General features: G+C 39.9%; 1 protein-coding gene across 2 annotated transcripts; it reads right to left on the bottom strand.

Moving 5' to 3' along the window:
- Positions 1 to 484: 484 nt before the first annotated feature.
- DDIT4L (DNA damage inducible transcript 4 like) lies at positions 485 to 3737 on the bottom strand. 2 transcript variants are annotated; one of them, XM_039217944.1, is made up of 3 exons: positions 3681 to 3737; positions 2857 to 2996; positions 485 to 1038 (listed from the first exon to the last, which is right to left on the bottom strand). In XM_039217944.1, exons 2-3 carry the CDS (start codon positions 2945 to 2947, stop codon positions 548 to 550), a joined length of 582 nt encoding a protein of 193 aa, XP_039073875.1. In that variant the 5' UTR covers positions 2948 to 2996; positions 3681 to 3737; the 3' UTR covers positions 485 to 547. The 2 variants fall into 2 exon arrangements, with proteins under 2 accessions (XP_039073875.1, XP_039073874.1); XM_039217943.1 differs by lacking the exon at positions 3681 to 3737 and adding an exon at positions 3325 to 3463.
- Between the last annotated feature and the right edge of the window lie 13077 nt (positions 3738 to 16814).

Here is a 16814-nt window from a genome sequence, read left to right as displayed (position 1 = left end):
CATCGCTTATCCACTCCCGTGTGGGGTTAACTTTTAATTAATTAAGTTCGCCCACTGAATTCTACCCTCCAGCCTAGGAACCCTTCGTATTTGAGTAGGGGCAGGAAATAGGTGCGGGCTTCTGGAAGTTTGAACAGGCTAAGCATCATTAAGTTTCTGTGACCGAAAGGATCACTCTGAAAACATACAGAAAAAAGAGCCATATGAAAACCAAACCAAGCACAGTTGGCTTATAGTCTCTTTAGCAAGACTACCTGGAAAAAGCGAGGTCAAATAGAAAACTAAAGTGGGTTGCTGCTTTTCATTCCATGCCGTTTTGGGAAAACATGTGATATACTCAGAGAATGTACACTTTCTCGGGTCCTTTTCAAAAGCCATGAAATCAGCCTCTTAGTTGGGTTGCTGTCAATGTGGAGGCATGGAAGGGAGATGACTCAGTTTGGGGTTTCTTGCTGAGAGCAGGCAGGGTGACTACAAATGACTCTCAGGGGGCAGCTGTGCAGTTTTATTACCCAATTATAAGAAGGACCTTTAAAATGTTTCCTTCTCAGCACTCTTCAATGACTGTTGTTCCAATCAAGGAGTAAAGCTTTTTCTTAACGAGGCGGAATCCCGAACTCAGGATCAGAGTTCGCCTGAGGCCAGATGAGAAGCGACCTCGGCTGAAGAAAAAGTCCCTGAAGCTAGTCCACGAGCAGTTCTCCTGCTTAAACACAAGTGTGAGCTCGAAAGTGGGCACCACACTAGAATCGCACACAATCTTATCCAGCTTTTTACATACGTTTTCAATTTCCAAGTTCACGTGCATGACACAACCTCGCAGGCCGCAGGGCTCGGTAGAGGAAAGCCGCAGGACATCTTGAGCAATTCTCTGGGTCAGTTTCTCAGGGACAAGGACTTTTGAGCAACCAAGCTTGGTTTGCTTTGATTTGGACAGACAGTTCTCCAGCATTTTAACCAAACTCTGGCACGTTGTCTCCTCAAATATCACCTCATTGAGGTTGGGTTCAGGAACAACATAATCCCAGTAGTCAAACTCTGTAGAAAATGGAAGTTCAAGATGAAAGAAAGAAACACACCAAGATGGCAACATTGCTTACTTCTATCTACCATGTCTACCTGTTGCTAGTACTTGTTTGGGAGTCAGGAGGCTTCACTCTGCTGTTAAAAAGCTGGGTAACACAGCAAGTCCCTGGACCTCTCTGAGACTAGAAATTCATCTATGGGATAAAGGTTTTGCTACATAGGATGGCTAGGATATAACTTTTCTATATACTTACATGTGTACACATGTACAAAATCCATATACAGTTATCTGAGAATACCAGTGATATTCTTTTCTTTCTTGCTCTGAGAATTTTCTAATTTTGTTTTACACAGAACACATATTACGTCTGGAATAAAAGTGGTTATAATTTTTTTTTTTTGTTTTGATGGACTGTTACTTCCAAAGATTATACGTGTTTTTTCTTGTAAAATGCAGATTTTTTGCTCCTGCTCCTTAGTGATGAACTTAAGATGACCTTGCTGAGTTACATTAAATATTGAATGTGTGTCTTTCTTTCACAGTCTCTACTGGAATGGTCTGCAGATCCCAATTTTAGCTTCAACCTCTCTGATTAAAAACTGCTCAAAGGGAAGACCTTTGAGGTTGACGAGGATATTTATAACTGGCTGGGTAGCTGTCGTAGCCAAGCAAAACAAAACAGTCCTAGGAAAATAAAATTAGATTTGCTCAAAGGAAAAGAGATACTCTGCATTTGGTCACCTACCTTCCAAATTAATCCTACCACTTGGCAGAAGGCCACTACACACACACACACACACACACACACACACACACACCACACACACAGAGTCAAGTGCGCAAGGCTCCCCTCCCCAGACATACTCCACCTTCATTGGTCCTGCCTTTTCCTCTTTCCACATCATGCATTTGGTTAGATCATTTTTTAAAATAATAAAATGAAACAAATACACTCCAAATTATAAGGCTCCATATTTTACCTAGATTGAAGACAGAGAATTTTAGAGCTTTGGCCTATAAAATTAGGTCATCAACCACTTTGCCTTCTAAATGAGGAAGGACCAGAGATCTTAAGCAATTTGTCCATGCCACACAGCTCCTTAGTGGCACAGCAGTGTGTTAACCTAGAAACTGCTGCTTAAAATTGCAAATGGAAATACGTCCAGCACCACCGCAGTTTTAAAATTTCCTTTTGGCATTAAAAACAGAAGACTAGGTATATCCACAAATAGAATACTACTCAGTAATCAAAAGGAGCGCTTACTGATCTAAGCCATAACATTAAAAAGGATCTCCACATCATGAGGCTGAGGGAAAGGAATCAGATGTAAAAGTACCTATTACATGATTCCATTTGTATGAAACTGTAGAGGCGAAACGAATTTATGGAGACGAAAAGCAGATCAGTGTTTCCCTGGGGGCAGGGAAGGGCGAGGGTGGAGAACTGACGGCAAATGGGTACATGAAAATTTCAGGGGAAGGGTGATGGCAGTGGTTATAAGGATGGACACATTTGATGAAACACAAAACTGTTCACTTAAAATTCGCCATAACTTCACATCCCCATAAGGAACCTATACAACTTTTAATCCCAAACAGCCTGTTAGCCGCAAACTAGACCATGCAGCCTTCGGTTATTTTATTTTTTGCTGCTTTTGTTTCTCACTATAATGTGCAGAAGATGCTAGAAAGTTTGGAAAGGCTTTTCAAATGGATTCTGTAGTACTCCAGACATCAAGGAAAAAGGCGCCACCGCCCGCCCACCCATCTCTTCCATCCAGGGGCTTCGACCTTTGGTGTAGAGAGTGGCGGGCAGATGGGAAACTCACCATTTAGCAGGCTCCCCGGGTGGAAACCATGGTCCAGCAACTCTGAAATGCTGCCCGGGTTCTTACTGCTCAAACTGCCAGTTGCAACCATGGTCAACGGCTCCGTTTCCCTCGCGGGGCGGAACGGCCTTTCCAGGGCGCTGGAAAAAGAAGGTAAGAAGGGCAGATTTGCAAAAGGAGGCAAGACGTGCAGAGGCTTCTAAAATGCCCAGCGTCGCGGAAGCAAACTAGCCCAACCAGTCATTTTCCAAAGGGAAGAACCGGTCTCCTTTGGAGTCCCCTGAGTCCCTTTTGCAACTCAAGTTTACAAAGCCCCCGGAGTGGAGACGCCGGCTACAGCCGCAACCTAAAACGAATTCAAAGTTAGCAAAACTTGGAGCCAACTTGTCCCGCGGGGTTCACCCCTGCGCCCGGAACTGCGTAGCCCTCCGCCCCTGCTCCCTCCCCCAAGACCGCAGCCTCGCTCACCTGCCTGGAGTTCGCTGGGGCGGGAGCGCTCGCCGGCTGGGCTGCGGGGTAAACCGAGGCAGGCGCTATCCCCAAGGCGCCTGCTCCCTCGGAAGCTCAGAGACCTGCAGACCCGAGCAGCGACCGGCCCCTCGCCCACGCCGTACCCGCTCCACCAAGCAGCAGAGACCCTGGGGCCGCGAGCACTTTATAGGCCCAGCCTTCTCACCCAGGCGCGGCCCGCCCACCTGCACCACCCCTCCCTGGCCCTGCGCCCCGCCCTTCCCGGGGTCGGTTCGCATTTCAACCCTGCCACTAGCAGCAGCCCAAGGGGAGCCGCTGGGAAACTGAGGATAAGCTTGCGGCAGGGTAGACACCTGCTGTCTCCTGGGTGGGCCGCAGGTCGCCGAGTCCGCAAATCCGGGTGCCCAACTCGCCAACATCTGACCGCTCCCCTCCCACCGCTAACTTGGATTCTCCGGCGCGACCCCACCCCCAGCGCGCGCGCACACTCTCGTGCGGCTGGTGCCCGTGTTAAGATTCCGGCCCGGGCAGCGGCAAGCTTTCCGCCCTTTCCGTGTGTTACTGTGACTCGAGGCTTGGCTGTGTCTTCCTGAACACGTTGCTTATATATCTGCTTCGATGTTCAGTGAGCATCATTTATGCACTTAGCTCTGGCCTCTAACCAAGTCAACTCCGCTCGGTGTAGGTCCCAGGTTTCCACCTGCTCCCCTTCTGCCCTCGGTCAGATCTAGTTGGCCTCTTGCGCCTCGGAGGCTCTCCAGCATTTTCGGAAGGGCTTCATCCCCCAGTGCACTCCCGGCCGTCTTCCTGCGGTTTCGTCTATGACTAATAACGTTTTCTCCGCGAGAGGGGTGAGGCCTGGGACTCTTCTAATTAGACCTGGCTCCAGAGCGCCGGGAGCTTGAAGGAAGGGGAGTTTGCCACAAAACTAAAGCAAAACCATTAGGGGGACCTTAGCTGCTGCTTTGCCTGATCTTAAGGAGCAATTGTCATTCCCAGAGGTAGCTCTGTCTGGCTAGCCCTGTTAGGGGGAGACACCTGGTCGTGGGCAGCCTTGAAGGGGCTTGGGCGATGAAGACACCGAGTTTTAGACCCTGCTAGGCAGGAACGATCCGTGTGTGGCTTGCTGAACACTCCTGAACCGAGCGCACCTAGAAGACAGAGGAGCCGCGCACAGTCAGCCTGCACGCACAACCCTGGAGGGAGCAGGAGGCCAAACATTTTCTTTCAGAGTCACTAGGACACCCTTTTCCTGCTTTTGACGTGCAGCAGGAGAGGGTCTGCTCCCAACGAGGTGGGTCAGGAGAGGCGAGGGAGGGGAAGACTTTCTACAAGTAGAAGGTTCTGGTGGTGTCTCCTGGTCTTCGGGGATTATGTGTACGAAGATCTGTAGGTTAGGGCCTTGAGAAGCAGATTTAGCTGTCCGGGCTAAAAACTCTCAGTAAGAAAAACAACAACAGAAGGGGTAAGGAGAGTGTGATAAACAGATCAGTGGGAGGAGATCGGGAGGCAGAGCAGCAGAAATTAAGGCCAGCTTGACAGTCCATTTTTAACTCGACTCTGGCAGCTGCACTGCCTGAAGGTCAGGCCAGCCAAGGAAGGAGATGCTGATAGGCTGATCTTTGAAAGCAGATTTCCACTTCTATTTCAATAACAGAAAAGTGGGAAACAAACAAGCCCACTTAAGCCGATTAAAAAGCAGTTTCAGTGGCCCGTGTGTTCAGGACCAATAGATGGGCGCCTGCGCCTGTGTCCCCAGCAGCTGCCCAGCAATGTGGGGGGTGGAGGAGAGGGCAAACCGCAGAAACGACTTTCCTTATCTCGGTGGCGATATTAATTAATGAGGCTGCCTCTTACCTGCCTCCCAGGAGAGTTATTCGGATTGATATAATGAGTGGCCTGAACCTACATCAACGAAATAAAGAAATCACCCAATTCATTTCCCTTAGGGTATTTAGGCAAAACTCATAAACTAAGTACTCCCAAAGGACCAGAAAGATTATTGGGCTTTCTAGAACATGGCAGTTGCTCTTGGCTCACCCCACTAACTGAAATTTTGCAAAGCCCTTTGGGATTTTACTGCAGAAAATAATTTACCTATGTACAAAAGACTGAATAATATTCTTTCTGGCTGAATGGGCCTAGCTTTTGGGAATTACAGGGCATAAGGAATGATTGATGTGGAACACATACTTGGGAGAATTAGTGCAGCTTGTCCCCTTTCATCTACTTACAGGGTAAAATATTCATTCTATCAGCCGTTTGCATCTTTGTGGGGTTAAATAAAGAGACCTGATTTTTAAAAATCAGAATTTGGAAAAACTAAGGGCTATTATAATCTTGTAAGAGATGACACACTGTCTATTAATTTTTAAGTGTTGTGGATATAATTAATTATAACTGAAGGTTCATCACATGGGTGTACCTCAAGTTTATGAGGTAGTGATGAAGTCCATTTCATTGCTGTTTTCTTACATCCTCTCTAATACTATATAGATAGTTTGCAAGGGTGCTTACTGGAAATAATAGTTGAATATGAAGAGAAAATCTAATTGGTTAAATAATTTGATTGCCTTTCATAAATGAATGTAATATAGCAAACTACCGAAATCATAAGTAAGGCCTTTTAAAAAAAAATCTTTTTAAGTTTATTTATTATTAAGAGAGAGCACAAGCTGGGGAGGGGCAGAGAGAGACCCACATACAGAGAATCTGAAGGAGGCTCCAGGCTCTGAGCTGTCAGTACAGAGACCGATGCAGGGCTCAACGCGATGAACTGTGAGATCATGACCTGAGCCACAGTCAGGGCCTTAACCGACTGAGCCACCCAGGTGCTTCCCATAAGTAAGGCCTTTAACTTAAGAATACTTTTTTATTACTATGATTTACTCATCTCTCTTCTTACAAAGAAGAAAAATAGTGGTCACATGTGGCAACAGTATGTTCATTGGATATATATATATAAATATTGAAGTTCCATGCCCCCCTCCGGTCTACCTAAAGTATTCATAGTATCATTGCTCACATCAAGTGTTAATTCAGAATATCAGGGGTACTACAGAAAATGAAAAACATATATGGTGCTTTAATATATTATTCTAGGAAAAACTGCTGTCTTGTGCATTCATGATTTGGATGGAGTGTTGAATATTCATTACATGTTTTACCAGCCATTTCTTTTCTCTTTATCCACCGTGAGCCATTTTTCTTGAGCTCTTATTAATACATTTATATCCAATGCACTGCTTATTTAATATCATAAATTATGACATCAGAGGAAAAATGACTGGGTTTCTTAAACTGTATGATTGATTCAGGGAGGATTTATAGGACATGGAAGTCCCTTGGCAAGCTCACAAGAGTTTGTTGTGAGATTAAAAAAGAAAGCCTTATAATCAACACTAATGACCTCTTTTTTATAAAGAAATCCGAGATCTTTAAAGGTACCCTCTCTCTGACTTTCCTTGGTTATGCTAAAATTGTGAATCTAGTACTCATGTGAAGTTTTAGAACAGGGTCTGGTACAGAGCAAGTGCTTAATGAGTGATAGCTATTGTTATTGCAGTTATTACAGTTTCTGAAATTTTAGTTCTTTGTTGTAATGCAGCAAGCCCTATGGGGCTAAATGGGATTGGAGAAGTATTGTTAGAACAGAACAAAATTTATTGTCTTTCCTGTTTGCAGGAAATATGGAAAGTATTTGCCACTGATTGGGAAAGACTTTTTTTAAAAAGTGTTTTTATTCATTTTTGAGAGACAGAGAGGGACAGAGCATGAGGGGACAGAGGGAGGGACAGAGAGAGAGGGAGACAGAATCCAAAGCAGGCTCCAGGCTCTGAGCTGTCAGCACAAAGCCCGAAGTGAGGCTCAAACTCACAAACCATGAGATTGTGACCGGAACCGATGTAGGATGCTTAACCGACTGACCTACCCAGGTGCCCCAGAAGAGACTTTTTCAAAATTACAGTAAATGTATAACTATATGGAGAAGTAGGAAGGAGATCTCTCAATGATATGTAAGAAAGTAATATGGGTACAAAATTTTCTTGATGGAAAATACAGAGTTATTATGTACTAACTTATCTAGGAAATGGATTTCGGGAGAAAAATTTATAAGTATTTAGAATCACTGATTGTCAAATTTTCAAGATATGTACGATACTCTGTTAACATTCTGGATGAGATATTTCCTTGTCTTTGAGGGTGCTCCAACCAATAAAATTACAGTTAAATGATGAAATACGCAATGAGTTAGTCTATAGAATAACAAAAGATTTTCCATTAAGTAAGATAATGTGAAGACTTAGTATAAGACAAATAAAAGGCCCACTGGAAAATAATACATAATATCTGCTGCTAAAAGCTGAGAGAAACTTCCAGTAGCAGAAGGCATTGCCTTTCTGAATTCAAGCAGAGAAATGGTTACCATAGTGACTTATCTCTTGAAATAGTTGTATGATTTCATAAACAATGTTATGTATTATCTTTCTTTAAATAAAAAAAAGCTGATATGTTTAAATGCACACAATCCCTGCTTTTCCTTAATCACACCAAGATTTGTAATTTGGGAGCCCGTGTAAGAAAACGTCAGCTAGGAACATGGAGAAGTTCCTTGACACTTTTCTAGGAATAGCCCTTAAAACCTTGTCAAGTTCCAGATCTGGGAATGCCACCATGACCTACCATTCCTCTGGAATTCTTACGCGCACAAAGACAAGAAAGGGAAATAAAGCTACGTTTTTGTGTAGATGCTGGTCCTTCATCGGTCCCTTTCCCTGACCAGCCAAGTGTCTTAGTCTGGCGGCCAACCTCTGCACAACTTTTGTCATTCATATTTGTGTCCCAGAAAAGTTACACTTTGCTTCATGACATAAACCTGTAGTGTTGCACAATTGCTAAATCCAAGAATGCCCGCATGTGAACTAGATAGAGAAATCTGCAAAGTAGTCTTTAGAATGGGTCTGACCCCCACTCTGCAGATGTAAAGAACAATGATGTTAAAAAGCTTGGGAGACAGAGATTCTGTTTTTCTATCTTCATGGTGTAGCAGTTAGACATAGGGACGGTGGGGCCTGACTGCCACCTTCATTTCCCAGCAATGACACTAATTAGCTATATAAACGTTGATAATGCACTTAACATTTCTGTATCTCCATTTCTACCTTTAAAATGGGAATTATAGTAACTGTACTATATGCAGGGCTATTGGTGGAGATTCAATTAGTGTATGTGTTCAGGGGTGTGTTTCAAAGTGTATCTTTTCATATTTATATTCATTCATTGATCAATCCACATTCAGTAGGTTTTTCTTGAGTATTAATTTTCTGTTAGGCACTGAGAACACAGCAGAATCCCCAGAGAGATTTTAGTTTAGAAAGGAATGGAGGCAAATCAATAGGAGGTCACAATTAGTGTGATGAGTTAGGGACACACTATGGGCACCTGTGGTGGCATAATGGTATAAGCACTATCATATTTTGAAGACAGGTTTATGGCCTTGCTTCTCCGTGTGTTTCATGGACCAGTAGCATGAAGATCTTTTAGGGGCTTGTAAGCAATGCAGGCCATTAGTCCTTAGCCCAAATGAAACAGAATCTGCTTTTTGAAAAGATCCCTAGGTGATTCATATTGTATGCAATTAAAATCTGAGAGGCACAGATTTAAAAAGGGAGAAAACCAGTAAGACCATCGAAGCATTTGTAAAACTTATTCTAGGCCAATCAGTTCAAAAAATATGTATTGAGTTCCTACTTTATGCAAAGCATGGCCTTGATGAAAGGTAGAGTTCCCAGCTGGGCAAGTGTTTGCTGAGTGTTCATAGTTGGTCAGACTTAATGGCCCTAATGAATCTCATCAGTCCTGTGTGGGTTTTAGCCCTTGGGTCTGGCTCATAAAATCATGCACAGCTATGTGAAAACAGTCCGATTTTCGGAGTAGACTGTATTACCTAAAAATAAAATCCTGTTTAATAAACTTGAGACACTATCAAACTGTAAATTGTTTCAACCTTGTTGAAATGGAAGCCAATTATGTAACATATGGAACGGGCTTACTTTGTGAAATGTATTTAAAATGATCACTCTGTTGAATGTTGTGTTTGGAAACAACAAATTTGGAAGGAAGGCTGTAATACAGAAAGATACATGTCTTATTACTTCCAAATTTACTGGAGAGGGTAAATATAGTTGTGCTAGTGTTCGTCTCTTCTGCTATGATTATATCATAAAATATACTTTAAAAAATTGACTTGGCTTTTTTAAATATTGTGCGGGTAATTGAGAACTATTTTTATGGGTGATATATATATATATATATGATGGAGGCTGTAAATCATAAATTGCTGAAGCAGTGCTTCGGAGATGTCAGTATAGCTGTAAGCACGCTGAAGTGCATTCAGTTGTGTGATACTGATGCATCATATCTAAGCTGAGCAATAAATGGTATTTAAAAATTAATGCATAGCAATACATAATTACCTTTGCAACGGGTCTAGATGTCTGTATACTAAACACAAAAAGAAGTACTCAACTTCTGTATATGTAGCAGAGCAGCACACCTTAATGATGGGACTTTAGGCTCCTACTCAACCAGATTCAAATTCTGGCTTCGACAAGTAGACATTGTGCAATGAACTTAAATCCTTTGAATTTCAGCTTCCTCCTTTAGAATATGGAAGGTTGAATGGAACAACGAATGTTAAGTTTCTTGCAGCATGAGTCCTACATGTTAAGAGCTCAGTCGAACGTGGCCATCCTAAAAACACATAGCTTGTGAGTTTGCTCATGCGAATGCATATCCTACTGCGTATTATAATAATTCATCAAGTTCCATATTGGGTTTTTCAGGGTGGTAGGAGGTTTTATTTTGCTCATAATGAATAATAAAGGTTGGAGAATTAGGATAGCTGGAGAATTAGGCTGCCTGGCCCCACATATAGCTTTTATACTGGCTTGGTCTCTGGCTTCAGATAGGAGTTATCTATGGATTTAAGAGCAGTAGCGCCCAGGCTCTAACTTTTTGTCAGTGTCTAGGAGGTAGCAAGACACTAGAGAGGAAGGGCACAGGGTTCCCATACTTGAGAACGATTTCTGCTGTGCCCTGAGGATCAGGTAGAGCAGCAGGAAACAACCAGATATGATGCTATGCTGAGGGCATGAGTGATGAATACCTTGGTTTTAACATCTGGGTGACCAATGACTAGAGGTTGTCTGTCTCATTTCCACCCCTACTCCTAAAGTCTCAGTATTACATAGGATTTCGAATCCTTGGCATGAGCATTGGATCTATGGAGTGGGAGGATGAGGATGGTAAGGAGGGGGGGAGAATGGCATTAAACGTACCTATTCCTTGGTGGAATAAAGGAGAAATATCAGATATTAAGTGAAATTAGCAGACAACAAAATAGTAGTTTTGCTTTATTGCACAACCAGTATGTGAACTAACATTGATATTATTTCTATTTCTGCCTACCTACCAACACGGCTGTAGTTCTAATTCTAAAAAAGTATATTTAGTTTTTTCTTTTTGTTCGATGTGCACATCTTGAAGCAGTTTTCTTGGAAGCCCTACTTTTAGCATTTATATTCAACTTAAAAGTTCCATATCTAGTGCACTTTTTTAGCTTCACTATTATTGAAATATTGCTACCTACAAAAAAATCTATATATGAAGTATTTCTTAAAAAGTATTTTTAGTGTGTTTTATTTTAAAACAGTTACTATGAAAGCTCTATATATCAGGAGTATTTTTGTGTTTTCTAAATCAGGGAGCTGTTTATAGATTGACATAATAAAGGTATAGCCCTTTTAGGCAATTACTTAAGTGGGATCCAACAAATTTAACTATAAAAATTAGTTTCAGGGGTGCCTGGGTGGCTCAGTCGGTTAAGCATCTGACTTCAGCTCAGGTCATGATCTCGAGGTTTGTAAGTTCTAGCCCTGCGCTGAGCAGGTTCAGAGCCTAGAGCCTGCTTTGAATTCTGTGTGTGTGTGTGAGTGTGTGTGTGTGTGTGTCCCTCCCCCGCCCCCCCACTCTCTCTCAAAAATAAACATTAAAAAAATTAAAAAATTAGTTTTAAAATAATGATCCTTATGGGGCGCCTGGGTGGCTTAGTCGGTTAAGCGTCCGACTTTCACTTAGGTCATGATCTCGCGGTTCGTGGGTTCGAGCCCACGTTGCGCTCTGTGCTGACTGCCAGCTCAGAGCCTGGAGCCTGTTTCAGAGTCTGTGACTCCCTCTCTCTCTGACCCTCCCTTGCTCACGCTGTCTCTCTCTCTCCTAGAAATAAATAAAACATTAAAAAAAATTTAGAAAATTACAAAATAAGCGGTGCCCAGGTGGCTCAGTCGGTTAAGCACCAGACTTCTGCTCAGGTCATGATCACGTGGTTTGTGAATTTGAGCCCTGCATCGGGCTCTGTGCTGATAGCTCAGATCCTGGAGCCTATTTCAGATTCTGTGTCTCCCTCTCTCTCTGCGCCTCCCCTGCTAATGGTCTGTCTCTCTCTGTCTCTCAAAAATGAGTAAGTATTAAAGAAAATTATGAAGTGAAAAATCAAATTCCTACTGTTGACTCTCACTCATTCCATTCTTTGCCCCCCTCCCACAAGAAGTAACCACTATTATTAGTTTTTAAGTATTCTTCTAGAATTTCCTTATAAAACTAAAAGCACATACTAACATATATTTCCATTTTATTTATCTTTCTTTCTTTTTTTACCCTAAAGGGAAATCTTATATTTATGTTCGGCACCTTGTCTTTTTGCACTGACAACATAGCTTAGAGATTTTTCCATATGAATACATTTCTCTCTCTGTCTCTCTCTTTGCTGTTATGTAGTGCTCGGCTTTCATTTAATCGGTACCTCACAGAGGGACGTTTTGATTATTTACAGATTTTTGCAATTACATGCAGTGCTGTAATGAATAATCTTATTCATAGGTCACTTTGGGTTTGGTGAAGTTTACCTATAAGATAAACTGTCAGAGGAGGGACTTGTGAAACAAAGGATAAATGTGTAAAATATAGTTTGAAAGATCTTAATAAATTATCCTCATAGGGGTTATACAATTTGGGGCATCCACCAGTAAAGCGGAAAAGCTCCTGTTTCCTCCTAGTCTCTCCAACATATATTCGCTGATTCATCAATAGTTTAAGCATATACTATGCCTTTTTATATGGTTTTAACATACTCTAGAATCCCGTTGTTTAGGAGTTATAATTTCTCTTATACTAAGCAGGGAAGATATCATTACCCTAATTTTAAAAAGGAAGAAACCATAAATGGAAAGTACTAATGATAATTCTCAGGAAAAACTAAAGATATATTATATGCTTCCTGATTCCTCATTTTTGAGGGAAAGCACTGAGGCTATATCTACAATGACCATTATGACTTCACTGATGGGCCATTTCAGGCAACAAGAATATAAATATGTATTAAAATATATACAAACATATTTTAATTTCATCACTATTTATACTACATCGTCAATCAGATAATTTTTTGTTATGTGGGGCCATTGTTATGTTTATTGAAGCCAAAAGCCCTTTTATTTCTTGGGTATTAAAGAGTGAATGTCCATCAGAGCAGAGACCAATATCCTTTAATATAAAACTTACTTGACTTCAATGTTCAGATAGTTAAATAGCATTTCTTTCATTTCATTGTAAAATCATGACCCTGTTATTCCTCACAGTAAAATATTCAGTTCAATGCCAGGCAAATACATCATACTATGAGTACAGATGAGAGCATGGATTCAAATGCAGTTTTAGGGAAGTTCCTGATCTGCTCTGTTCAATTCCATTGCGCCTACACACATGTGATGAGTTTTCAAATGTGACTAGTCCAAAGTGAGATTGTATAAAATACACACCAGATTTCAAAATTTAATTGAATATAAAGACATAAAATGTCTCATTAATAGCTACTATATTAGTTACATGTTGGAATGGTAAGATTTTTATATTCTGGGTTAAATAAGGTATATTAGTAAAATTAATTTCACTTGTTCCTTTTTTTAAAAGGTTTTAACATGGCTACTAGGAAATTTAAAATGTTCTACGTGGCTTGTAGTATGGCTCACCTTAAGAAATATAGGACAACATGATTCCTTTTTTAAAAACATTAAATCAATCAATCAGTTAATTAATTTACATCAAAGTTAGTTTGCATATAGTGCAATCATGGTTTCAGAAGTAGAATCCAGTGATTCACTGTGTGATACACAATGTGTATAGATAGATAGATAGATAGATAGATAGATAGATAGATAGATAGATAGACAATGTATATATATATATATACACATATATGTATATACCACATCTTTATCCATTCATCAGTTGATGGACATTTGGGCTCTTTCCATACTTTGGCTATTGTTGATAGTGCAGGACAACATGATTCTTCATCTTTGTCACTTCATCTTAAAAAAGGAAAAATAGTAGATCTTTTGTATATATATGAGGATTTGAAAGTTCTTAAAAGTGTACTCAGTAAGAAGTAACTATCAATTTTGGGAATCAGGTTTATTTAAGTACACTCTAAATATATTGATAATCTAGTTTTCAGTGTAAAGGTCTATGAATTTTGAATGATTCCTACAGTCACGTAACTACTACTACCACAATCTGCATACACAGCAGTTCAATCATCACAAAATATTGTGATTAACTTCTGCCTCAGCCCCAGCTCTTGGCAATCAATAATCTTTTGCAGAGTGTTAATGGGATCACACTATATAGACTTTGAGTCTCATTTCTTTTAAAACTTAGCATAATGCATTTGAGATTTACTCAAGTTGTTGTGGGCATTCTTTCCTTTTTACTTCTGAGTACTATTCCATTGTACAGATGTAAGCTTTGTTTATTCACTTGCTAGTTGAAGGAAATTTGGAAGTGTCCAGTTTTTGATGATTATTAATAAACATAGTATAGATATTTGTTTACAGATTTGTGTATGAACATATATTATCATTTCTCTTAGATAAATGCCTAACAGTAGACTTGGTGAATCAAATGATAAGTGTAAGTTTAATTTTACAGGAAATGGCCAAAATGTTTCCCCCCAAAATGGTTTCATTCTGCATTCCAATTATCAATATATGAGTGTTTCAGATGTGCCCTATCTTTGTTAGAACTTGGTACTATTATCCGCTTCCACTTTTTTTTTTAAATTAACCCTTCTAATAAGAATGTAATGATATCTCATTGTAGTTTTAATTTTTATTTACCCAAATGACCCATGATGTTCAACATCTTTTTGTGAGCTTCTTTACTACTTGTATCTCTTCTTTGCTGAAATGTATATTGAAACTTCTTGCTCATGTATTTTTATTGGATTATTTGAGGCTTGAGTGTTCTTTATATATTCTAGATACAAGTTATTTATTACATATGTGTTTTGCCAATATTTTTTCCCCTGGCTGTGGTTTGTGTTTTTATTCTTTTAATAGTGTCTTTTGAAGAAAAGTTTTTATTATGATATTGTCCAATTTATCAGTATTTTTATGGGCCACGTTTTTGGTGTCATATCTAAGAAATTTCTGCCTAAACCAAGGTCACAAAAGTTTTTCTCACGGTTTTTAAAAAAAAATTTTTAATGTTTTTTATTTATTTCTGAGAGAGACAGAGAGAGAGAGAGGCAGCATGAGCAGGGGAGGGTCAGAGAGAGAGGGAGACACAGAATCAGAAGCAGGCTCCAGGCTCTGAGCTGGCTGTCAGCACAGAGCCCGGCGCGGGGCTCGAACCTAAGAACCATGAGATCGTGACCTGAGCCGAAGTCGGACGCTTAACCGACTTAGCCAGGTGTCCTTATCATGTTTTTTTTTTTCTAGAAGTTTTATAGTTTTATGTGCACATATATGATCTATTTTGAGCTCCTTTTTATATATGGTATGAGGTGTTGGTTGAAGCTCTGTTTTTCATACAGATATCCAATTTGTTGAAAAATCATACTTTCTCCGTTGAAATGCCTTTGCATCTTTATGAAAAATCAATTGGCCATATACAAACCACTCTATTTCTGGTATTTATTTTATTCTATTAATCTATATATCTATCTTTTCATCAGTTTGACAAGCCTTAAAATCAGCTTGTATGAGTCTTCTAAATTTGTTCCCTTGCAAAATTATTTTGGGTTTCTAGTTCCTTTGCATTTTCAAATGGATTTGCAATCTGCTTATTTATTTTGAAAGAAAATGTCTTGAAATTTGATTGGAAATGCATCAAATTTGGAGAAATTTGTATCACACTTTCTTGAGTTTTCCAACAATAAACATGACATAAACTTTCTTTTCATTCAGGTCTTCTTTGATTTCTTTCATTAGGAGCTTATAGTTTGCAACACCGAGAAATTGCACAAATTTCATTAGATTTATACCTAAGTATTTCATTCTTTCGATGCTATTTCAAAATTTCAATTTCCAAGTGTTCATTGCTAACATATAGAAATGCAATAGAAGTACAGAAATATTATATAGAAATACAGAAATATAATTTATCAAAAAATATATTGACCAGTTCCCTTCACTCTTGTTAAACTCACTTATTAGTTTGACTAGATTTTAATAAATTCTTTGAGGTTTTCTCCACAGTTCTGCAAATAAAAGTTTTATTTCATTCATTCCGATCTGTATGTCTTCCTCTCCCCCAATCTGTATGTCCTTATTTTCTTAATTATTTTCCATTATTGCACGGACAAGATCCTCAAGTGATGCTGAATGTGAGTGGTAAGAAGGGATATCCTTGCCTTGTTCCCACTGGCCTTTCATCATTAACTGTGAGGTTAGCTGTAGGTATTTTAGAGATGCTGTCTATCAGACTGAATAAATTCTTTACTGTTCCCTGTTTGCTAAAAGGATATTAAATTTGGACGGGGCGCCTGGGTGGCTCAGTCAGCTAAGCGTCCGACTTTGGCTTGGGTCATGACCTCATGGTTAGTGGGTTTGAGCTCCCTGCTGGGCTCTGTGCTGACAGCCAGCTCATAGCCTGGAGCCTGCTTCGAATTCTGTGTCGCCCTCTCTCTGACCCTCCCCTGCTCATGCTGTCTCTCTCTCTCTCTCTGAAATAAATAAAAACATTAAATTTTTTTTAATTGGTCAACTATTTTTTTTACATTTTTTGAGATTGTTATAGTTTTCTGCTTTAATCTGTTGATGTGGTGAATTACATCATTTATTGTAGAGTGTTGAATGAGGCTTACATTTTCTTATGATGTATTACTGTTTTTATATCCTTGGATTCAGTTTGCTAATATTTTGCTGAGGGCTTTTGCTTCTATTTAATGAGGGATGTTTTCTGTTGTTTTCTTTTTTGCTTGTAATAGTTTTGTCTGGTTTGGGTATCAGGGTAACATTGGCCTTCTTAAATGACAAATGTGATGCTTGTATTTTCTGGAAGAGTTTGTGCATAATTGATTTTAAGTCTATTTTAGTTTCATTTTAAATTTCACATTCTTGGAGGAGACTTTCCTAGCACCCCAA

Source organism: Hyaena hyaena, unplaced genomic scaffold (assembly GCF_003009895.1).
Source record: "Hyaena hyaena isolate Hyena2069 unplaced genomic scaffold, ASM300989v1 scaffold_722, whole genome shotgun sequence".
NCBI lineage: Eukaryota > Metazoa > Chordata > Mammalia > Carnivora > Hyaenidae > Hyaena > Hyaena hyaena.
Note: the sequence above shows the minus strand (reverse complement) of the source record. Positions and strands in the feature narration are given on the sequence as shown.

Bases quoted from the DNA above. Each gene is read 5' to 3' on its own strand.
- DDIT4L (XM_039217944.1), bottom strand. From the start codon at position 2,947: ATGGTTGCAACTGGCAGTTTGAGCAGTAAGAACCCGGGCAGCATTTCA. The intron at 1,039-2,856 runs GTGAGTTTCCCA...CATTTTCTACAG, and splicing joins CCCGGGGAGCCTGCTAAATG to AGTTTGACTACTGGGATTAT.